The sequence below is a fragment of the Lindgomyces ingoldianus genome (assembly GCF_010093535.1).
Source record: "Lindgomyces ingoldianus strain ATCC 200398 unplaced genomic scaffold BDR25scaffold_18, whole genome shotgun sequence".
Classification (NCBI taxonomy): Eukaryota; Fungi; Ascomycota; class Dothideomycetes; order Pleosporales; family Lindgomycetaceae; genus Lindgomyces; species Lindgomyces ingoldianus.
Genome location: NW_022985179.1, coordinates 1020284 through 1042746, shown reverse-complemented (window position 1 = coordinate 1042746; position 22463 = coordinate 1020284). Strand labels below are relative to the sequence as shown.

The 22463-nt window shown below is 43.3% G+C and overlaps 8 protein-coding genes across 8 annotated transcripts; 4 read left to right on the top strand and 4 right to left on the bottom strand.

Annotated features, from left to right (window-relative positions):
• Positions 1-1358: 1358 nt before the first annotated feature.
• Positions 1359-1551, bottom strand: BDR25DRAFT_355940 (uncharacterized protein; the record flags this gene model as incomplete). Its single annotated transcript, XM_033695550.1, has 2 exons — positions 1359-1467; positions 1493-1551. The coding sequence occupies 2 exons, from the start codon at positions 1549-1551 to the stop codon at positions 1359-1361; spliced, it is 168 nt and encodes a 55-aa protein (XP_033547086.1).
• Positions 1552-2638: 1087 nt separating this feature from the next.
• On the bottom strand, positions 2639-3967 carry BDR25DRAFT_288063 (mitochondrial carrier). The gene is made up of 4 exons (XM_033688366.1): positions 3684-3967; positions 3464-3629; positions 3163-3415; positions 2639-3113 (listed from the first exon to the last, which is right to left on the bottom strand). Exons 1-4 carry the CDS (start codon positions 3811-3813, stop codon positions 2706-2708), a joined length of 957 nt encoding a protein of 318 aa, XP_033547085.1. The 5' UTR covers positions 3814-3967; the 3' UTR covers positions 2639-2705.
• Positions 3968-4023: 56 nt separating this feature from the next.
• BDR25DRAFT_263022 (glycosyl transferase family protein) lies at positions 4024-5446 on the top strand. Its single transcript, XM_033686797.1, has 3 exons — positions 4024-4192; positions 4254-4689; positions 4741-5446. The coding sequence occupies exons 1-3, from the start codon at positions 4144-4146 to the stop codon at positions 5195-5197; spliced, it is 942 nt and encodes a 313-aa protein (XP_033547084.1). The 5' UTR covers positions 4024-4143; the 3' UTR covers positions 5198-5446.
• Positions 5447-5828: 382 nt separating this feature from the next.
• BDR25DRAFT_226541 (ARF/SAR superfamily) lies at positions 5829-6726 on the top strand (the record flags this gene model as incomplete). The annotated part of the gene is made up of 5 exons (XM_033685211.1): positions 5829-5922; positions 5977-6132; positions 6260-6406; positions 6468-6583; positions 6685-6726. The coding sequence occupies 5 exons, from the start codon at positions 5829-5831 to the stop codon at positions 6724-6726; spliced, it is 555 nt and encodes a 184-aa protein (XP_033547083.1).
• Positions 6727-7602: 876 nt separating this feature from the next.
• Positions 7603-9823, bottom strand: BDR25DRAFT_288052 (uncharacterized protein; the record flags this gene model as incomplete). Its single annotated transcript, XM_033688365.1, has 5 exons — positions 9593-9823; positions 9024-9087; positions 8496-8927; positions 7789-8126; positions 7603-7695 (listed from the first exon to the last, which is right to left on the bottom strand). The coding sequence occupies exons 1-5, from the start codon at positions 9701-9703 to the stop codon at positions 7603-7605; spliced, it is 1038 nt and encodes a 345-aa protein (XP_033547082.1). The 5' UTR covers positions 9704-9823.
• A 158-nt stretch (positions 9824-9981) lies between these two features.
• On the top strand, positions 9982-11709 carry BDR25DRAFT_263012 (mannose-6-phosphate isomeras-like protein). Its single transcript, XM_033686796.1, has 5 exons — positions 9982-10048; positions 10102-10122; positions 10178-10269; positions 10318-10555; positions 10611-11709. The coding sequence occupies exons 1-5, from the start codon at positions 10018-10020 to the stop codon at positions 11585-11587; spliced, it is 1359 nt and encodes a 452-aa protein (XP_033547081.1). The 5' UTR covers positions 9982-10017; the 3' UTR covers positions 11588-11709.
• A 387-nt stretch (positions 11710-12096) lies between these two features.
• Positions 12097-12923, top strand: BDR25DRAFT_227078 (uncharacterized protein; the record flags this gene model as incomplete). The annotated part of the gene is made up of 2 exons (XM_033685236.1): positions 12097-12406; positions 12469-12923. The coding sequence occupies 2 exons, from the start codon at positions 12097-12099 to the stop codon at positions 12921-12923; spliced, it is 765 nt and encodes a 254-aa protein (XP_033547080.1).
• Positions 12924-13834: 911 nt separating this feature from the next.
• On the bottom strand, positions 13835-15585 carry BDR25DRAFT_355933 (uncharacterized protein; the record flags this gene model as incomplete). Its single annotated transcript, XM_033695549.1, has 8 exons — positions 13835-13861; positions 13905-14168; positions 14226-14606; positions 14662-14797; positions 14853-15223; positions 15252-15300; positions 15348-15492; positions 15531-15585. 8 exons carry the CDS (start codon positions 15583-15585, stop codon positions 13835-13837), a joined length of 1428 nt encoding a protein of 475 aa, XP_033547079.1.
• Positions 15586-22463: the final 6878 nt, after the last annotated feature.

The window sequence follows — 22463 nt, the reverse complement described above, 5'->3', positions numbered from 1 at the left end:
GGTTCTGAGCGACCTGAGATGGAACGAATTATGAGAATCGTTACAAGATTCTTTCGTTCTGCAAACCCGAATATATTAAGTAGAGCAAGCTCTGCTAATAAGATTTGTAAGGGAAAAGTGGTTACTTGGCATTGCCAAGAATCCAGCGAATTTCGCACACAACAATAATGCCTCTATTCCCCCAAGTATTTAGTCGCACCTCCCTGTAGCTAGCTCGGTAGTTTTCTGATATCCTTTCGTACAAGACCTATAGGTGTCAATAATATTCCCAGGTTACTGAGTCCCCACGCACTCCCATATGCCTCTGAGTGGATTCATACCGCATTCGGAACCATTGTCTTGCCTGTGCCGTTACAATAGATGTTGTAGAGTAAAATGTAATTTAAGTACAAAAATGTTGTTAGAGCAGACTGTTTACTTGCGTAGACTACTTGCTTGTGAAATACGTTACGCAAGTTCTTTAGTTAGTTATAAATAAAATTAGGTTTTTACTCATAGTATTAGTCACGCTAAGGGATTTTGTCTGGCTTAGTAATTTGCCTAGCTTAGTGATAGTTTACGTTATTGTACAGTCAAACCCCGCCAAGCCGATAGGAATCCAGCCACGTCAATTTAATCGCCTTACTAAGGGTATTGGCTCACTAGGGTTGCTAAGATGTGTCTTAGCAATAATTTAATTATATAAGCTAACTATCTAGTGTTTGTTAGCGCTAATGTTAAGCCTTGTAGGCTTAATATTGCCTCTCTAGGCGCTTAAGTTAGCAGATGTCTGTATTAATTGCTATCTTTTAGTGTTGTTAGTATTATAGAAGTAACTAGATAGCCTAAATTACTTAATAAGTTATAGGTAGAAGTATAATCTTACTCTTATCTTTAGCTTAAGCCTCCTTAGTATTAATGCTATTGTTATGCTTTACAACTATATCCTTAAGCATTTAATCTTTCTCTCTAATATTAGTGTCTTTATTAATTAGATTAAGGAAGTTACTAAGGCTTATTATATCCTGTATCTAGCTAGCCTCCTGCGTATGATTGTATAGGCCTGAGAGGTCTAGTTCTGGCTAGAGGGGTAGCTACAGTACCTGTAGTAGGATAACTGTACTGCAGCAGAAGCAATTATATATTATTAAGCTTAATATATTATCTATCTAAGTAATGCGCAGCTATTAAAGTGTGTTTTAAAGCGTAATTATTAATAAAAGGTTGTAGCTAGCCTTATACTTCTTTACTATAAATTAAAGCTAGTATTTCCTATAGTAGGTCTTTAGATTCTAGATAATCTCTTAATTAAGAGGTTAATATAGGCTTGTTGTATTTAGTAGAAGAAAGGCAACGCAGATATAGGATAGTAGAGGAGCCTACTGTAAGGCCGGATGTCCCAGAACGGGCCAGTATGGCCTCACCTGACCTGTTTGGAGGTCGTATGACCTGTGCTTCGTATATAAGCATGAATCCTGACAAGCGAAGCTTGGCAGCGATTCGTCTCTCTTACAATACACTCCTATCTTTCTCCGAAAGCTTGCTCTCAGTGCTATCCGTGCTACTTACCATCCCATCTTTACACCTACTGTAGGCCTTAAATGTAAGCCTTAAAGTTGTCTATAAGAAGAAGAATTAGCTAAGCTATAACGCTACTATAGAAATATATTAACTACTTAGCTATAAGTGTTAAGTTTATCTATGCTTTCTTATTTACACGCTAATATATATTAAGCGCTTAGAGATTAATACTATAGAGAGGTTAAGGCTGCTTAGCATAGCTAATAAGCTATAGAGATAGCTAATAAAAGCTAGTTACATTAGTATAGCATACTATAGTAATTCTTAACTTTAACTTTTTAACTTTAGGTAGAGGCTAGGTTAATAGCTCTTTTACTAGTATATTTTTTTAGAATAACTTTGTTTTATTTATATTATATATATTCTCTTTAGCATACTTACTATAGATTGTTTAAACTAATTTTATTGCCTTTTTTACTACAGTATTGTCTACAGATCTAGCCTTACTGTGGCGCTGTTAAAACTTAATATTAAAGCGCTGCTAGAACTAATATAGCCAGCCCTAGCTAAACTTTAGAGGAGGTAGATGTTAATACTTATTAATCTGCAGCTAAATCTTACATGCTTTTTTAAAAAGTAGGTTGCTAGTAATATAGGCTCTGTAAGCTTTTATTAACTAAAACTACTAAAAGAGTATTAAGTTAAAAATTAGCTAATTACTAGTTATATGTTACACTACTAATAAAGGCTGCTAAAAAAGATTAGGTTAGTTAATATTATTAAACACACTGCTTAGTAACTTAGAGACTGTTAACTAACTAATTCTATAGTTATACTACTATAAGAACCACTGTATACAGTCCTTATAGCATAGTTAAGGTGTTTAACTCTTATACTAGCTTTTAAGAGCTCTGCGCTGTTCTTTTGTAATCCTGCAAGCTATTACTTGTTAATTTTAGTAAGGTAATATTTTAGTGTTTTGCAGCTAATATATTAGGGGGTAAGGTATTAATTAATTTGTATAGGGGGATAATTAAGGCACAAAAAAATTATCGCAATATTAAGGTTATTAGCTTGGCGGGTGATCGGCTTGGCGGGGTTTGACTGTATACACCTTACTATTCTAAGCTTTGCTTTTCCAAGACATTTATGAATTAGCGTATTATGTTAATTAGCCTAGAAGAGGGACATCTAAAACGATAATCTCACTCAGGCAAAGCTCTCATAACGCCTTCAAACGCAACCAAAGCCATTGCGTTAGCCGGAAATGCCCTCAAGAAGCACGGGACAAACCCTCTCCAGTAACCTCGCCAACCTCGCTCTCGATAAACCGCTCTTGCAGCATTGCGCCACCGGGGGAACTTCCGGTCTTGACCTAGAGGATCGGTCATGATGCGCTGTTTCACGACGTCTGATGGGTACGATGTGATCCAGAAGACTTGGGCGGAGAGACCTCCAGCCCAAAAGTTCACGGCGGGGGTTGAAAGGTTGGTGTGTGATTTGAGTGCGGTGGTGAAGATGTCGTAGGTGCCCCACCAGAAACAGAAAAATGTGCGGAAGAGGAGGGTAGCGCTGAGACCGTGCCAGACGCCTCTGACGCCGTGGTTTCGGAACTGGATGGTAAGATATATGTGTTTATGAGGTGACTGAGGGCCGACTTACTGTCTTCTTGAGGCAGTCGATGGGTCCGCTGTAGAGCCTCTGGGCTTTCTGTGCCTGATATTGGACCTGTAGACGGGCTTTGATGTGCTCGACAGGCCCGGCAATAAAGGAGACTGTCCAGCCAGCCATTGTACCTGCCATAGCATGTCCCAGCACAGGGAGTTTGGGTTGTTGTCCAAAATTCAGTTCTCTTGTCGGGTTGAAGATATTGTCATTCAGGATACGCCGATACACGCTCAGCGATCCCAGCATTCTATTGCTAATTAAATGGTGGACTCTGAGAAGAGTGTACCTTACTCACATTGAGTCCATGAACATCCACCCGACCAGGGGTGGGGTTGCGCCCTTATATATTCCCTTGACGCCCTCGTTGCGCAGCGTTTGGAGTAGACAATCTAGTGGGCCCTTGAACTGAGAATGATCGGTCGTCTGTAACCGCACTTTGATGGTATCGAATGGATGGCCGACTGGAGGTGGTTAGCAATTATATAAGAGGAATAATTGTGTGCAATATGACCCACCGGATAGCTTTGTAATGCCAGAGAAGACTCCCGCGACGAAGCCTTTGTAGTTCTTTGTACCTCCATCGGCCTTTCGCGGGTGCTCTGCAAGCCCTTGCGGCAATGAGGGCTTCGTGGCCGTCACTGACATTGGTGGAGAGAATCAGGCAACGGCGCCAATATTAGGACCATACCGCTGGCTGAAGCAGTGATTAAGAGGGTGCGGGGGGGTCAGCAGCGAGCGTGGGTTTCTCCATCCCAGGCTCGATGTTTCGATAGCTCTCGGAGATGCGCAAGCGTCCGCGATGGACGATGTCGATCTTGATGTGCCGAGATCGGCTTGTGTCGCTCACCGACCCGGCCCACCCCCCATCACCCTCTCCGCAACGGCAAACAGTACAATGTAGCTCACCACCGTGAGAAGCTTGTCTTGATCGCTCAGCTAATCCTGCAGTATCCCTGCGATTGCAGGTTGTACAGCATGACTGAAGCCAACCCAGATCCGAGGCCTCTAGTCGCATCGAAGAGAGGCAAGTATCCACCTGAGTTCTCCCTTTTACACAAACGCGCACAATCTAACAGCATATACAGTGTGGACTACCCTCATCACGAACACGGCTTACCTCACCGGCCTGCTTACGCTCGACCACAGCCTCAAGAAACACAAGTCTGCATACCCGCTCGTCGCCCTTTACACCGACACGTTCCCACCCGAAGGCCACAAAGCGCTCGACATTCGTGGCATTCCCAAGAAACATGTTCGCTACCTGTTGCCTAAGGTGCACAAGGACTTTACCAATGATCCGCGCTTCTACGACTGTTGGAGCAAGCTGACGCCCTTCTCGCTCGTCGAGTATGACCGGGTTGTCCAGTTGGACAGTGATATGATGGTGCTGCGGAACATGGACGAGCTGATGGAAATGGAGCTAGACCCGCCGAGAATGGGGGGCAAGGGCAACAGGGTGTTTGCGGCGAGCCATGCCTGTGTCTGTAACCCGCTGAAAAAGCCGCACTATCCGAGAGACTGGTACATCGAAATGAGACACTGCCTTCAAGTGCACAATTGACATGGATATAGGATTCCAGAGAAATGTGCTTTCACCTTACAACACGGTACCCCTGATGAAGCGCAGACACAAGGCGCATCTCCTTCGTTCGGCCTCGGGATACCCAACGGCGGACTCCAGGTCGTTAACCCGTCGAACGAGGTCTACCGGCTCATCGAGGAGAAGTTGTCGGAGGAATCGACGCTAGACTATGACTTTGCGGATCAATCGCTCCTGGGCGACGTGTTCTCTGGGCGATGGGTAGCTCTCCCATATACGTACAACGCGTTGAAGACATTGCGATGGGAGGGAGTGCACCACCAGATATGGCGGGACCATGAAGTAAAGAACATCCACTATATCCTGAGCCCGAAGCCGTGGGATGAGAAGCCTGGCGAACACGCCGAAGAGTCTCACGAGTGGTGGTGGAAGACGAACCTGGAACGTCTTTCAGTGGAGAGGAGTGGAGGCATTTACGACAGATTTTGATAGTTGACGCTGTGCGTGAGCGAGGCTTAATTAGATCAGATTTCACCACACACAGGAGGCACCTGCTCCAATAGTTCAACACTAAACAATTGGCACCTGATGAGCGGGTCCTCATTTGGGCGATGTGTGATGCCGCCGTCAGGAGTAGTTTCGCGCGTACCTGCATGCATGTTAGATTGCTGGTGGTGGCGGGCAACGTTGCACGGCTGATTTGCGATAGGTAAAGCGCGGAGACCGCATGTGTAGAGGTGTTGCTTGTGCATATGTTTGAATCTAATAAAATTCCAAGCTCAAAGTTTCTGGCCCCTTTCTTTCAGTCTGTGGGTTGATGCTTTCGGCGGCGGCGGCGTTTGGCGGGGACCTCCCGTCTGTTGGTTTCGGCTGGCTGCTGATCTTCAACGTGTTTCACCTCCATCACCCTGAAGCTTTCCGCAGAGTGACATCCCACACCTGCACTCACCGGCGTCCCTCACTACAGCTCCAGCACGCAAAATTCACCGACCTCAATTGTACACTGCCGCGCCTCCCACCACCCGAGACCCAATCGACCCTTCACCTAGCATAAAGAGAACGAACTCTTAACACACGACTGCCTAATCTCTCCGGATATTTCGCGCCTTTTTTTGCAGCAATGGGCGCGTCAATATCGAAGATGATGAATAAGATCTTCGGATCCAAGGAGATGAGGCTGCTGATGCTCGGCTTAGATGCCGCTGGCAAGACGAGTATGTAGACCGGTCCACCATCACGTTAGGGTCGCTAATGGGGTCACTTGGCAGCTATCCTGTACAAACTCAAGCTCGACCAAGACGTCACGACCATTCCCACCGTCGGCTTCAATGTAGAGACAGTCACATATAAGAACACCAAATTCAATGTCTGGGACGTAGGAGGCCAGGACAAGATACGGCCACTGTGGAGACACTACTTCTCCGGTATGTTGGGGCACCATAATTCTGTTCCGGGTAGGGTGCGACTGCGGCGTCAGGCTGCCTTGTGCCTATTCCCTTGTCCATTCCCTCTCTTATGCTAAAGGTATTCAAACCTAACATGACTGAATAGGCACCCAAGGCCTTATCTTCGTCATCGACTCCAACGACCGCGACCGCATCGACGAGGCCCGAACGGAACTGACCCGCATCATTCAAGACCGAGAAATGAAGGACGCGCTGCTCCTAGTCTTCGCGAACAAGCAGGATCTCGCCGGAGGTACATTCTACTTACTCCCTGGACACACTCCGATCACAAGGAGACTAACATAACGGCACAGCAATGCGACCCAAAGAGGTCTCGGATAAGCTCCAACTAGAAAAGATTGCAAAAGACCACGTGTGGAAAGTCGAGCCCAGTTGCGCGACAACAGGTGAAGGGATTTTCGAGGGTCTGGTATGTGCACTATCCTCGGTTCCCAGTCCCCCTCTCCGTTCCTGCACAAGCCTCACGGACTTTCATATACTCAACACCCGCTAATGCATCCAAACTCACAGGCATGGCTCTCAAATAATGTCAAGGTTCCTCCTACCAAATAGTCACTCGGCTCCTCTACTCCACTTCCCCCTCGATCTAACTCGAATCGAACCATCGAACGTCTGTCTCGTGCGACTGCATGCTCCCTCCTCCCTCCTCCTTCTACTCTGCATATACCCGGTTCTCTCGGTCGCGTTCCTAACGGCTCCTTAGTCGATATATTTTTTTTCTAATACTGGCTTCGCGGAGGTATGTTTCTTTCACTTCTCATCCATGTCCCTCTTCCCATCTGGCGGTGGTGCTGGTGCCGGCAGGTTCAAGGGGATGCTAGATACCCCTTTCCCTAAGGTGTGGTGTGTTTCCGGGTCTTCTGTGTCTTTGCGGTCTTGCGGTCTTGCGGTCTTGTTTTCGCCCATTTCGAATCTGTGGTGTAGTTTGCATTCTATCCATTCCCCTTCCGTTGTAGATTTCTCTGTGGAGAGAGATTGGAGTTGATGTTTATACTGCGCGGTGAGATGGGGAAGACTGGGTTTTTCGAACAGGCGCGAAGGATAGATGATGTTATGGATATGTGTATGGAAATTGTTACACACAACAAACGTCTGAAAATAACTGTTTGGGTGAAGTGTCTTCTCATTGCTCCTTATCGGACCGGTGATGTAATAGCAGGACTGTTGGGAGAGGACTGATATTTCTAGGAAGGGATGGGATAGGTTTGACCGTGAGCAATATAGATAATGAGGGACCAGTGGCAATGGCAAGTCTACGTACCTATGTAGTGTCCAATCTTTAACTCTCACAACCACTCAGGCCTCCCCGCACAGTTCAATCCCACAGTGCTCAAACGATACGTTACTCTCCACTGCTAATCATAGGTAACACTCTGTCCAATACGCAATAACCAAACCTAGCGTCTGTGAACCATTACACACCAAGATTTACCTATCCGGCAAAACAAACCTCCTCTCAACATTCATCTCCCGATCCGCCTCATCCTCACCTTCAAACCTCAACCTCACATACTCCTCTGGCTTCGGGGTCACCATAACGACGCCTCCTCCACCCTCCTCCTCCTTCTTGATCCCACCCCCACCCAAGCCCTTACTCCCTTCCCTTCCTCCCACAATCCCTTTCGCCGACCACCCCGCTACAACCTCCGCCTTATAAAAGGTAGTGGTCCCTGGATACAGCGCAAGCACATGTTTCCCCGTCTTTAGATCCGCAAGACTAGCGTTCGTGTTTGCCGGTGGTATGGGAATGAGGTGGTTTACGGACGCGCGATAAGGTTGCGCGGGGACGGGGGGATCGGGATCTGAGTCAATGATTTCGTAGCGCCGTTGTTTGCCCTCGCCAATGACGGAGGTCACGCGGCAGAGGATGCCTTCGCCTTCGAGGGAGCGCGATTTGTTGTTGCGATAGAGGACTTCGGTGTGAACTGTCAGGCGGGGTTTGGGGTCGTGGGCTGCTAGGTGTCAATATCTTGGGGTAACTTGGGTGGTAATAAGGATGGAAAGAAAGTTACAAGGATGAGGAGGAGCACAGACTGGAGGTAAAGATCAAGGAAACCAGACTTAAAGAACTGGAACTGGAATAGGAACAGATATTGGAAGAAGCGAAAAACAAACAGAGGACCTTTCGGAACCTCATTCATTTAGAGAACCCTGATAGAAGAGTACCACCAGTGGGTATATAACAGGAAGAATCTCACACACTCCCATACCCCAAGGGTAGGACCCAAGAAGAAACAGGCTGGCAGACTGACATCAACGAGCGCCACCCATTTTGGACTTAGAAGTAGACGCCCACCGGGAAGAAGAACGAGTGTTCTTACCCTTGGTTTGGTCCGCGCCCTCCGCATCTTCGACCTTTACACTGCTCTCCCGAACCGCCGGCACAGAACTCGCCCTGCTCCCTACCTGTTTCATAAGCCTGTCCTTCGTCGTATTGATCATGACCTTCGGACTCGGTCCTCCACCAGGGCTGTCTGCCGCAATGCTTTCTCGGTCGTCTAGTGCATCGGTATGTTTCCTCTTGGTCTGGCGATCGCGCTGGGACTTGCCGACTGATGCGGCACGTGATGTAGGGATGGGGTCGGGTTCGTGTGCGTCACGAAGAGCCGAGAGAATTTCGAGAGATTTGAGGATGTCGTTGCCGCCTGATTCGTCGGCTATGAGGTTTTGGATTTCTTCACTTAGACGTATGTTTTCTCGGAGGTTTTTCTCAAGGTCCGCGTCGATGCTAGAGGAGGGTGATTCGCCACGGGCTGTAAATGCGTTAGCGATGAGAATACATGAAGGTAAGGGCAAGAGACGGATATAAAAGAATTCGAACGCGGGAGTGTGGAATACGTTTAATGTACCTATGACTGCAGTTTGTTGTTCCGTCAACTCCACGATCTTCTTGCTAATTGCATCGGATTGGACCTATAATGTTAGGTATTAGTACTAATTAACGATACAGTGCGAGAGAGCAAAATAAACAAAAATTAATTGATCTTATCGAAATAATATGGAAAGAATTTTATATTGGGTCGTCTCTGGTTGTTATTCTCGGGTCTCTGTTTGCATTCTGGCTAGGTGAGACCCCAATCAAGGGTTGTAGACTTAGACGACTCAGACGATCTCTGATATGATACATTTGAAGCCGAGGTTGCTCGCTTGGAGAGTCTCCGGTAGGGTCTTTTCGATGCGCATCCGCTCGGTTTGGATCCTCTCGGGCACGGGAAAGGGTATTCTTGGTCAACAATAATCGAAATTAACCCGTACAGTTCGAAAACTACCGATAAGATATGATAGAAACTGAGACTGTCCACCAGACCTCGCGTAGAGCCTTTCGATTCCGATATGTCGCGGAAGGTTGATCTCGACTTATATGATTTGGTGGTAGATGCCCAAGAAGGCCAAGCTTTTGAGTGAAATGTATCCTTACCATTAGGTGGTCGACTCTCTTTGCATCGGCTCGTATCTGGCTCCATAGCGTGCGCTCCTCGTCGATCTCTTCCTTGAGTTGCCCGGCACGAGGTCTGCTGCGTGCGGCCATTTTGACAAGCGCCCTCTTGCCGCTCTTTCCCACACACCCATTCACTGCTTCTTGTTCATAGGGTGTATCATGAGTAACTTGATGATGAGATCGAAGAGTGAGATGGCAGGTGGATGAAGGGTGCCTGAAAATGGACGCATGAGCTGCTAGTCAGATACGAGAGGTGTGTTTAGGCGAAGCTTAGTGTGGAAGCTACACCAGGAGCGGTCAAGTGCCACTGAGCAGCCGGAGCTTATTTCGACTCCTCCATTTATGAAGTGGCGGTAACACTAGACAACAAATAATTCACTCCCCTAACGTTACAAGCTCTCAGGATGCAGGTACCTTTAATTCGACTTCAATGCGGTAAATTTGCATGCAGATAAGCTATTTTATTCCTGTTAACTTATTATAACTAGGTGTGAATAGTTACGATTGGGGTGCGTTTACTACCCGGCACGGATATTGCAATCTAAGATAGCTGAAGTGGCCCAGGGAAGATTGGCCAGTCTTCGGCTGCTGCCAAGTTCGCCGCTGCGGCCGCACAAACTAACTTTTCGATTCAAGAGGAGAAGCCATATTCTGAAGTTCGTTAATCCAAAGTCTATTCAGCAAGCCATTGCTAACTTCGCTAGCTATGGATGGGTACGCATCCCTCGCTTCCTTCCAAAGACCTGGAGACGCAGCGAACGCTCCTCGAACTCTTTCAGGATAATCAAGCTCTGCTTTCGCAAGATATTGCCGACCGCTATGGCAACAAGTTGCCGTTTCTGTTCAAGGTCTTGTCGATTAACAAGGCTTTGAGTATCCAGGCGCACCCTAACAAAAAGCTTGCTGAGCAGCTGCATGCTAAGGACCCCAAGAACTATCCGGGTTAGTCTGTCGTTTCTGGATACTCTATGCTCTTAGCTCACACGTTCATGATTAGACGACAACCATAAACCCGAAATGACGATCGCCATTACCCCTTTCGACGGGCTATGTGGGTTTCGTCCCCTTGCTGAGATCACCCACTTCCTACAGAATATTCCTTCCCTTCGAAAGCTTGTTGGCGAAGAAGAGGCAAAGGCCTTCGAGGACGCAGTGAAGGGCAAGGAGAGGTCTGATAAAGAGGAGGATATTGAGGCGAACAAGAGGGCGCTACAGTCTGCCTTTACGAAGATCATGAACGCAGGTATGGATGTTTTGGCGATGGCGTCCGAAGAGCTTCTTCAAGCAGCCAATTCTGAGGGTGCTAGCTTTGCCGGCGAGGGGGGTCCCTCAAACGGGGGCAAAGAACTCGCTGATCTTGTCATCCGCCTTAATAGCCAGTTTCCTGGCGATATCGGTCTCTTCGTACAATTCTTCCTCAACTACGTCAAGCTCGACATCGGCGAAGCTATGTTCCTAAAAGCAGACGATATCCACGCATATCTTTCAGGAGATATCATCGAGTGCATGGCATCTTCAGATAATGTGGTTCGCGCTGGATTCACTCCTAAGTTCAAGGATGTCTCGACACTTACCGCCATGTTGACTTACTCGTACGCTCCAATTAGCGAGCAGAAGATGAAGCCCGTGGACTATCCCTATGCAACCCTCTCTGCCGCAGCCTACAAATCCAACTCTACGAGCATCCTCTACGATCCGCCGATCCCTGAATTTAGCGTTGTGCGAACAGCGCTGAACAAGTCTGGTGCCAAAGCAACATTCGATCCCATCCAAGGACCAAGCATCGTGCTCTGCACAAAAGGCAATGGTCACATGGGTGTGGGCCCGAAGAGAGAGATATGCGAGGAGGGAAATGTCTTCTTCGTAGGCGCTAATGCGGAGTTGACGATTGAGAGTGGGACAGAGGGATATGGTGGCGAGGGAATGGTGACATTCAAGGCTTTCTGTGAGATTACAGATAACGGCAGACAATAGTTGTAAGAATGCCGCAGCGGATTTGAACATAATGGGATGGTAGAAGACGAAATAATGTGTCACAGGTTCCTGAAGACGTGATGGTCTCCAGCCGTTTGATATTGCCAAGACCTCAATGAGACTAGACCTAAAATAGATTTCAGCGCCAAAGTACGCTTTATCCATTGCTTGATGAATCCTCGCAAATCCGTCACAACCACTACACTCATACTATCTTTGACAATCACACTAAATTTGCAGAATCCCATCGTGCCATTGCAGCCATCTCACCCACCTCCTCCTCCACGCCACAACCGAGTCGGCAATCTGTGGACCCTCGCTCCTCCAATCATTCAATCAAACTTCCAAACAGCGAGCGCAACGCGACCCTGCAAGCGACGAAACGTGTTGCAAAAACTACCAATACTGTCTGCCAATAACTGGCTTGTCACAAGCGAGAAACTCCTGCCGCCATGAACAACTTCTCCTCCTTCCTCGACACGTCTTCCTCGAACCTCCCTGGACCCGGCATGCCTCGTGCCGCGCCCTCGCCTTCGCCCTCACAAGCCGCGGCGGCGGCTGCTGCGGCGCACCAAACAAATGGGGTCGGGCCCCAGGCGAATAGTATACCGATGGTAAACGGGCTGCCGAGCGGAGGTCAACAGACGGATATGAATCATCTGTGGAGCGTGGTGCAGCAGCTGAGCCAGGTGTTGGAGGAGAATCGTGCGCAGACGCAGGGCATTGTGAACGGTGTGCACGCGATTCAGGCGAGGGCTGCGGAGACGGAGGGAGGAATTGCGGGCCTGGGAATCCGGGAGGTGAATGGGGATTTGAATAGTAAGGCATCGGCACTCCCGTGTGCATCCTCAATAGATCAATATACTGATGAGAAACAACAGCCGCCTCGCGCAGCGCCGAACTCTCAAATCTACACTCCCAACTCTCCTCCTTGCAAACCACCATCTCAGATCTCACCACCTCGAACACAGCCCTCCGCACGCTAATCACTGACTACGAATCCGCACTCACCCTCTGCCTCGATAAACTCCGCCCATACGCCTACAACCAAACGCAAGCCATGCTAGCGCTCCACAAGCACTACCAAACCCTTGTTGAACAAGAACGCGCAATTTCCATGCAATTGAGACTGGAACATGCTGAGTGGCAAGCGGGCCTGGGACGGGTGGCGGAATATGCGAGGTTGGCGTTGAAGGTGCAGAGTGATGGTGAGTTGCCATATAAGAAAGAATTGAAGGGGTTGAAGGAGGAGAACAGGGTGTTGAGGCGGTTGGCCGGGTGGGAGGAAAGGAATGAGGACAGCAGTGACGAAGAGGGGGAGGAGAGGATGGGTTGAACAACGGGATGGGCATTAAAGCTATTTCATATTCACGGATTGATCAGTGAGAGCAAGTGTGATTTTTGGTGACGGACATGCATAGCGCTGGCGTTGCATTGGATATATCACTAACTAAATTAAATTTTTTTTAGGATGGATATAAAACTAATTGTCTGGGCCATGCCTAAAGAGTAGGATAAAATGGACCGCATCTGCATGTTGTTAGTTACTACGGAACAGAGGATCTAGCTTTCAGCATAAATCAGCATTGTCGGAGCCTCCTCATTAATACCAGAAAAAGGGTGGCGGGATCGGATCTACTCTAGTTTGATCTAGTAGCATGTAGTAAGGTGTCGCCTCAAGCGCCGCAAAGCGGAGACTAATATTCCAATCTAACTACAACATCGCTGAGGCTGCAATCCAAACAATACCCCTATAAACCCGGTTCACAGCACCACTACAACTTACATTTCCAGATGCTCATCATACCGTCCCGAATAGTCATACCTCAATCCAGTCCTTCGACCTACAGGCTTCTCAACCCCTACATCTCCCTCCTACCTTCTACTCCTTCATCACCCACTCTCACACACTCTCACCCAGCCCCTCACCCTCTTCAAACTTCCCTTAAACTCTTCGACAAGCTCCCTCATCTCCCTCGTCCGCTCCTCCATACCTAAACTTCTACCTCAACCGCTTGTCGTCCCTCAGTACAACGCCCATATCCACAACTCTTACAATGATCCAGAGTGGCCCCCGTAGCGCTTAAAAGAGAGAACAAGAACTGGGTGTTAGCGTCGTCAGCATGAGAGGCTTTGGCTTGGGACTTTGGGGGCTTTATTTACTAGGGCAGTGGGTGGAAAATCCTTCGCCCGAGTGATATCAGCGGGAATCGTGATCGGTGGAGTAGGAGAGGTCCAGGAAATCTGTTATGGTCTAGGTTTAGCGGCTGGAGGCTGGGGGGAAAAGTGGTGCAGATTGAGGAAATAGGGAGTGGACATTGCCGACGATTTTAGGGTTCGAGGTTGCAACATGAAGATGCTCAGTATTGAGATTTGGGTTTGAGATTGAATTTGGAGGATTTGCAGTGCTCGAGACTAAATTGTGCTCTGGGGGGTTTAAGGTGGTTGGATCATTATGAGCTTCTTCATAAAGAGCATTAAACTGTTCTGTCGAGGCAAATTCTTCTGTACTGCCATGGTCCTCATCGGCAGAATGCCTAGCATCTGTCTGCGTCCTCCCAAAAGACGACTGAAGGCTCTGCTCAACATGTGATTCATACTAGATTGTGGCTATTCTGGTCATAACAGTATGCTCAACCTTCCTTCCTGGCTTTTTCTGATACGTGACGTTGCCGGCTGGTCCATTTTTCCGCCCTACAGGCTCGAGTGGAAAGCCAGGCAAGTATATGGCTAGTCGACAGTCATTGAATGGTTTGGGCGTCTCGAGTATAAGGTCCCAGTCGATGGTCTCACTGTCTTCGGGCTTATTACTATACACTTCATCACCGCACGTAGTGACTCCTGAATCTGAGGTCGAGGACCTGGAGCTACTGGGTGACAGTCTTTCATTCCGACCCTGAGGCTCAAGTGGGGAGGCAGGAAGCACGCTTAAGTATTCTGAATAGCAGTCCGGCTTCAGAAACGCTATTGACGTTTTCGACTTGCTCGGCTTTAGGATCCGAAGTGAATCCAGCGGAGTCTGAGGAAAAGAAAGCACGTCTAAGTCGTGCAGTTAGTGAAAGATTCAGTCTGACCTTGTGGATATCTTTAGGATCCTCGATTTGGTCGAATCCAGGACCCGAGGTGGTATCATCGAAATCTTCGTCGAAGGAAACACATCTGAGCCGTTGGTGGGCAAATCGGTTCGTTCTGGGAGACTCCTCTGGTGTGCTCTGGCGTTGTCGCTTGATCGCCGTCATTCGGTCCTGCTTCATTGGTTTGCAACAAGCGGTGGCAGCTGGGAAGTCCGCACGAAGTTGAAGGCGCTTCAAGTGCCTTTACTTCTTTTGATTCCTCTAGGATGAGTGCATCCTTGAGCCCACATAGGGTTGCACCGCAAGCAAGTCTCCTCAAAATCATATAAGCAGCTTTGTAACAGCACAGCTTTTTGAACTCTCGGTTTTTGGAGCATATTTGCATGTCAGGGTCTCCATGACGGACGGCACACGCTGGGGCTGACTCAAGAACGTGAGAAGAGGATTCCGCAGGGAGGCCCACTACTTGAACTCTCCGTTCCTCACGATATTCTTGAGTTCGGAGCCCTTTCTCATCGAAATGGACCAAGACCTGTCTGCCATTAAAGCCCCACAGTCGTGCCTGATGTATTTATTGTCTAGCCGGGGACTTGAAAGTTGCTTTCGGAGTTTTCGAAGATGTCAAGTAGTCGAAATCCCCTAGACCGTCCTCGACCGAAACTTTTCTAAACAGAGCAATATTGCACTGGATCACGCCTTCGAGGGCATCTCTTCTTGGTGGTAGAGCAGCTGGGAGAGGGTTCCTTAATTGCCGCCAACTCTCCGCCACCCCGAGCTCGTTGAGGTAGTTATCCTCGGACCGGGAACGTAAGAAGATTAGATTTATGAACCCTTCTTCTTCGGATTGTTCCTTTTAGATTTTCTGGTACCGTGTGCACCCACCACAATTTCTGCATTCTTGTCATCGTACTTGTCGAACACCATATGATTGCCCTTTTCCATCAAGATGGTGCCGGCTTCGAGAATTCTCTATAGACGTCCCATATACCGGGTTCTTTCATGGGCCGAGTCCCTCGAGATAATGAGGGTTGGTTTGTTCCTGCAATATAAAACTGAACTTCTCATTCGATGAGCCGCTGCAGCCCCCCGCTCCCTTTCTTTTGCTCTCTGGCGTGGAGTCTCCGGCGATTATTTAAAGGCAACTTTTGTGCCAGTTTCTATCAACAATGCTCCATACCAGCCAAGGTAGTTGCAGATTGCTCCTTGCCTATTAATCTTACCTGATCTATCTTAATATTGAAATGACACTGCTGTTAAGTTCTCTTTAATACCTTTTAAGTTGTAGTTAATAGCGTATTAAATCTCTATTGTAGGTTGAGTTCACAAAAATTAGGTAACGTACACCACAGGCAAGTTGCTTATACACCTAAGTTGCTTACTTTTGCTAAGACCCTACTAAACTACTCTTTCTACACTAATGCATTTCTAATAACACTACTTAGATATACTAAAATAATGTTAAATATAGCTTATGCTTTAGGCTTTTAAATAAGATATAACACTTTTAAAGTAATATACTACAGCTATATATAAAGTTTTTTAGAAAATAATAAATAACTAATACACTAAATAACTTTTATAAGCTAATTTTATAGCTAACTTATAAAAGCTAGGTAATAATAAAAAGTAGGTAATTATTAAGCACATACTTAGGCTATATACACAAGGATTTTCTTCTTAGCTAGTAGCTATAGGTAATATAGCTAATTCTTTACACACTAAGTATAATATAGGCTATGTTAGTATAAACTAGCTTAGTATGTTTATAAAGTGTTATCTAAAGCTTAAAGTAAAGTTTAAGTGTAAGTATAACTATAAAAAAGCTTTTTATAAAGATCTTATAACAGCGTAGGCAATGTAACAGCACAGGCAAGACAATAGGTCTAAATGCAGTGGGAATCTACTTAGAGGCATATAGAAGTGCGTGGGGACTTAGAACCTGGGAATGCTATTAACACCTATATGTAAAGATGGGATGGTAAGTAGCACAAATAGCACTGAGAGCAAGCTTTTAGAGAAAGATAGGAGTGTATTGTAAGAGAGACAAATTGCTACTAAGCCTTACTTATTAGGATTTATGCTTATATACAAAGCACAGGTCATACAACCTCTAAACAGGTTAGGTAAGGCTATACTAGCCTGTTCTAGAACATCTAGCCTTACATTATCCCCCTTTATAGTAGTCCTATAACGTACTTCACGGGCGAGTTGCTCACACACCTGAGTTGCTTACTTTTGCCAAGACCCTACTAAACTACCCTTTCTACACTAATGCATTCCCCACAACACTACTTAGACGCGCTAAAAGAACGTTAGATACAGCTTACGCTCTAGGCTTTTAAATAAGACATAAAACTCTTAAAGAAATGTGCTATAGCTATGTGTAAGGTCCTATAAAAGATAATAAATAACTATAGCGCTAGACAACCTTTATAAGCTAATTCTATAGCTAAATTATAAAGGCTAGGTAATAAAAAGAAGCAGGTGATTATTAAAACTATACTTAAGCTATATGCGCAAGGAATTTCCCCTTAGATAGCATTTATAGCTAATATAGCTAATTCTTTGTGCGCTAAGCGTAATCTAGGCTATGTTTGCATAAACTAGCCTAGGTTATGTTTGCATAAACTAGCCTAGGTTATGTTTGCATAAACTAGCCTAGGTTATGTTTGCATAAACTAGCCTAGGTTATGTTTGCATAAACTAGCCTAGTATGTAGTAGTCTATGTTATAAAGTAGCTTACTTATTAAAAGGTTTTTTTAGTAATTAAATTTAACATTATTTTTACTTATAAACTTAGGCAAATTCTCTGCTTTAGCTAATAGTTTTAGCCTAGCTCTCTAGCTTATAGTGCTAATATAAAAAAGTTAGGTGTTTTTAGCATAGCTAGGTTAAATTATAGTTACTTTTTTAGTATAGTTAGTATAAGTGTGCTTTTTAGCGCTTAATAAGCTTTATCTAAGAAAAATAATTAATTACATACTAGTGTAGTAGTAGCTTTAAGTCTTTTAACTTTATTTTTATAATTAGCTAAGTATTTAAAAGTTTTATTTAGTAAGCTTTAAAGCTTTTATAGCTTTTTACTAACTTTTACTTACTTAGCTTCTACTATATTAACTACTTTAGTAAGAGTATTAGTATAGTTTTAATAAGCTTACACTTTTAATAACTACTATAGTAGCTTATTTACTATAATTATATAATCTGCAGCTATAAGGTTTAGTAGGTCTAAGCAGAGGCTAATTAAATTATAATTAGTAGTACTCTAAGTAATAGCCTTTATTTAAAATAATAGTGCTTTTTTAGCTTACTAAGCGCGCGTGTGTGTAGTCTTAATAGCATAGTCCTTCTTAAACACATTATTAGTGTAGAACTAAGCCTAGCATAGCAGCGTCCTTAGTTTAGGCGTATAGGTGTTGCTAGTAGGCTACGTAGTAGAATTAATGTATATTTTAATCTTTAATAGCTTTTTTATTCTAGTGCTCTTAGCTTTTTCCCTCTACTCTAGGATCTAGCAGTCTGCAGAGGTATAGTATAGTGTAAGCCCTAGGTCTAGTGACAGTAGGGCTAATAGTTAATTAGTAGTAGGTTTGTACGTAGGTTTGTACAGAGCCTGCAGCTCTCTTTGCGTTGTTGCAGTAGTAGTTAGTACAGTAGGCCCCTCTCTTATAGTTAATTTAAACTAGAGTAGCAGCACTCTTAGCTTAAAGCTTTTTAATAAAGTATAATAATTTAATTATTACTTAGTATTACTTTTATAGTTGCCTAGCCTAACTAGGGCTTTAAAGTAGATAGCTATTATTAACAAACTAAAGCTTAGCTTAGTTATACTAGTAAATTTGTCTAAGTAAGAGTTAGTTAGTAGATTAAGCTTTTAAAGCTAACTATATAGTAGACCTAGATATTATGTTACTATTTTTTAGCTAAATAAAATAATTTTAGTATAATATAATAATAAGTACTATCTCTACTACTATATAAAGCTAAAGAAGTAAGGTAGAGTAAGTTAGCTTTATTTTAGCTACACTAAAATAAAGAGAAGAAAAGGAGCTTTAAGAGTAGCTCTATAAAAAAAGTGCTTACAGTGCTAAGGCGCTAGCAAGGACGCTAGCGCTAAGCAAACTAATAGCGTTGCGCTAGTCGCACCCTCTATATCCTGATTGGCTGCACGGGCAGCTCGTCATGTGACGCGCGACAGAGCTCTCTGCGTAGGACCGTCACATGCAGCAGTATAGTAGCTAGGGTTAAACAGTCCTGTTAGACAAGGTTAGAGGTATATATAGTATAAGATATATAAATAGTATTATAGCTTTTTAAAAAGCTAAATGCTACTTAGTCTATGTAAAAAATAAACTAAATATTAAACACACTTTTTAAAGGTTGTTTAAGGTTTAAACTATATACATATATAGAAAGTGCTAAGGCAAGTAGGATAAGTTTATGTAAGCCTGCTAAGAAGAGCTTTATAAGCTCTCTTAGACTTGTTAGATTTGTAGCCTGTTTTCCTATTAGACAACGCACTCCTCCATCACCGCAGGCAGCTGCGCTGCCTCCGTGTCCTCCAACTGGTTCATAAGCGAGCCCTGCCCTAACTCGGCTAGATTGTGGAGCACCGCTGGTGGAGTTACGCTGGTCTAACTGTAGACCGTAACAAAATCTACTTAAAGGCATATAAAAGTGTTTAGGGACTTAATAACCTAGGAATTCTATTAACACCTATAGGCCTTGTACAAAGGATATTAGAAAACTACTAAGCTAGCTACAGGAAAGAGGTGCAACTAAATACATAAGAGAATAGAGGTAACAGCAGGGGGCAGGGCAGAGTTAGGGCTAGGTCGAGTCAGGGTCGGGGCCAGGCCGAGTCAGGGTCGGGGCCGATACAGGGACCCTTCAGATAGGTTCTGGGCTACCCGAGATGGAACAATTCATGAGAATTGTTACATAAGTATAGCATCTAAAATAATAACATAGACAACTTTAATAAAATAGGCTTTATAATAGGCTAGATATCTACTAACTATACTTATACTTAAAACTTTACTTTAAGCTTTAAATAACACTTTATAAACATACTAGGCTAGTTTATGCTAACATAGCCTAGATTATGCTTAGTGTGAAAGAATTAGCTATATTAGCTATAGCTGCTAGCTAAGAAGAAAATCCTTACATATGTAGCTTAATTATGTGCTTAATAATTACCTACTTTATGTTATTATTTAGCCTTTATAAGTTAGCTATGGAATTAGCTTATAAAAGTTACTTAGTATATTAGTTATTTATTATCTTTTAAAAAACTTTATATATAGCTGTAGCATGTTACTTTAAAAGTGTTAACGTACCTAACAGGTTGGCTGGCTACACAGGTTGGCCGGCCACTTTTGCTAAGCCTCTACTAAAACCACTCTATTCTAGCGCAAAACAGCCTACTTTAGCCCTATATAAAGTAATATAACATAAGATATTATTTAAAGTCTACTTCTACTACTTTTTTACACATACGCAAGTTATGCCTAGTCTAATTGCACTGCCTACATTACCTTTAACTTAGCTTACCTTCTTTAGTGTGCACCTATGTTTTTAGCTTTTTTCTATTACTACGCGCTCTAAACCTCTTTAAAGTAGTTAGATAAGCTTTATTTTTAACTATTAAAGTTTTTTTTACTTAAATCTGCTTTCTTTTATGTAATTTACATTATATAGCAGCCTTATTTACTGCTTAAAGCTTTATAATTTTATTTTATACTAACACTAGCTTATGCATAATAATTGCTGCCCTTTTTAAGACTTTTTTAAAAGCTTTTATTATAGATGTTAGTAAGCTATCTATATACCTCTAAATTCTTACTTTTATAAGCATTAATTATAACTTAAATTTAAAAGTATTACTTAGAGTTTACAACTACTAAAGCTTATTATTAATAAGTAGTAGTAGTAATAAAGTATATAACTAAATATTAAAAGCTATTTTAACTTATTTTAGGTTAAATAAAACTAAACTAGCGCCTTAAAACCCTCTTTAAATATTACTAAAAGTAATTACTACATTATAGGCGTGTATAAAGCATAGTAGAAACTTAAGTTTTATAATATAAGTAATTTAGTTATATATAAGATTTTTAGCTTAGCGCTTATAACATGGTCCACAAGCGAATGTTCAACACAAGCGAGTGTTCCGCCCCACCACTAAAACGCAGCTAACCTACTACTAACCACAATGCATTAACAACTATATAATTAATTATCTTTAAAAGAGGCTAGAATTAACCTAGCTATTTAAGCTTTTAATAGAGACGCGTCTTTAACTAAGAGGCGTGCTGCAGCACTCTATAATGTTAATTAAATAGCTCTCTGCTAACAACACGCAGAGATAACTATGCAACGCGACTGTACAGCTAATAACAAGAAGCTTACAAAGCTAGAAAAGGAGGTAATTATTAAGCATATACTTAATCTAGATTCCTAAGGATTTGCGCCTACTCTAGGTGCTGTACAAGAGATGGCTAACAAGCTTCTTACTAAGCGCAGCGCTCTACTAGCAGGTATTAACTAGCTATCTAACTTTGTTGCGCGTACACTAGCAGTTAAAACCTACTTTAGCTAACTATATAATTACTAATAAGCAAAATGTAAAGATCTAGTAATTATAAGTAAGTAGTTTAAGCTTATAAAGGCTACATAATTAAAGTACAGCATTATAGATTAGAACATATATAATTTTAATAAGACAGGCTTTTAGATAGGGGTTATATTAAGCTAAATAGTTATTATAGGCACAGATAGACATAATTAGCTAAAGGCTATACAGCTAAGTAACTGTAAATAGGTGACAGTTATTACAGGCATTAACACAGATAGGTAGGCAATACCTTTATACATAATCTTTAAAGGCAAGCATTACCTATCTGCTTAGTATAAAAATAAAAATATACTAAAAGACTAGGCTATTAGTGTTAGCAATAATAGCTAGATAACTAATAAACATAGAATTACATAGCTAGAGCACTTTAATTTGCATATAAAAAATTGCTTAGTAGGCTTATAGTAGCTGCTTATTTTTAATAGCTATAAGAGCTATTACTCTATTAAATTCTTAGAGCTCTGTAAGCAGAGGTGTATTATAGCGCTCTGTATGCTAGTACACGCGTTACATATTCTACAGCTGCTTAACGTTAGCTGCTTTTTGCTGTTAAAGCGCGCGTACAGTACTAAGATTAGCTAGTTAATCTACTACTAAATTAACTATATTAATAAGCTAACCTTTTTACTAGCCTTTAAGGCAGCATTTAGTTGCTTAATTATAATAGATAATATCTACGCAGGCTTTAAAGCTACAGGACTAGTTCTATTTAACCTAGAGCTAGTGCTTTTAAAGCTTAATATATAGCTACCTAATTAGCTAGCTACTTTACTACTAAATACTACCTAGAAGGCTTAAACACTTAGTAATTTTTATAAGGTTAAAGCTTAGTTAACTTTACTATATAATTAGATTTAAAAGCATTAAAATTTATTTTCTTTTACTATACTTAATCTAGCAAAGCAGCTAAGTAAGGGCGCTACTAAAATAGCTTATGTTGCTGTTTTATAGCATAATTAAGCAGCTACTTTAGAAAGAGCCTGTAAGGCAGCTATAAAGTGTAAGTAGTGTAAAAAAAAGTAAATTTAGAAAAGAGAAACTTTAACAAGTTATTAAAGCTTTAAGTTAAGTACTTAAAAGCTTACTAGTATAGTAAGAGGTAGTAAAATGCCTTAGAAGGAGTTAACTGCTAAAAGCAGCGCAGCGCGCGCACAGCGCTGCAAG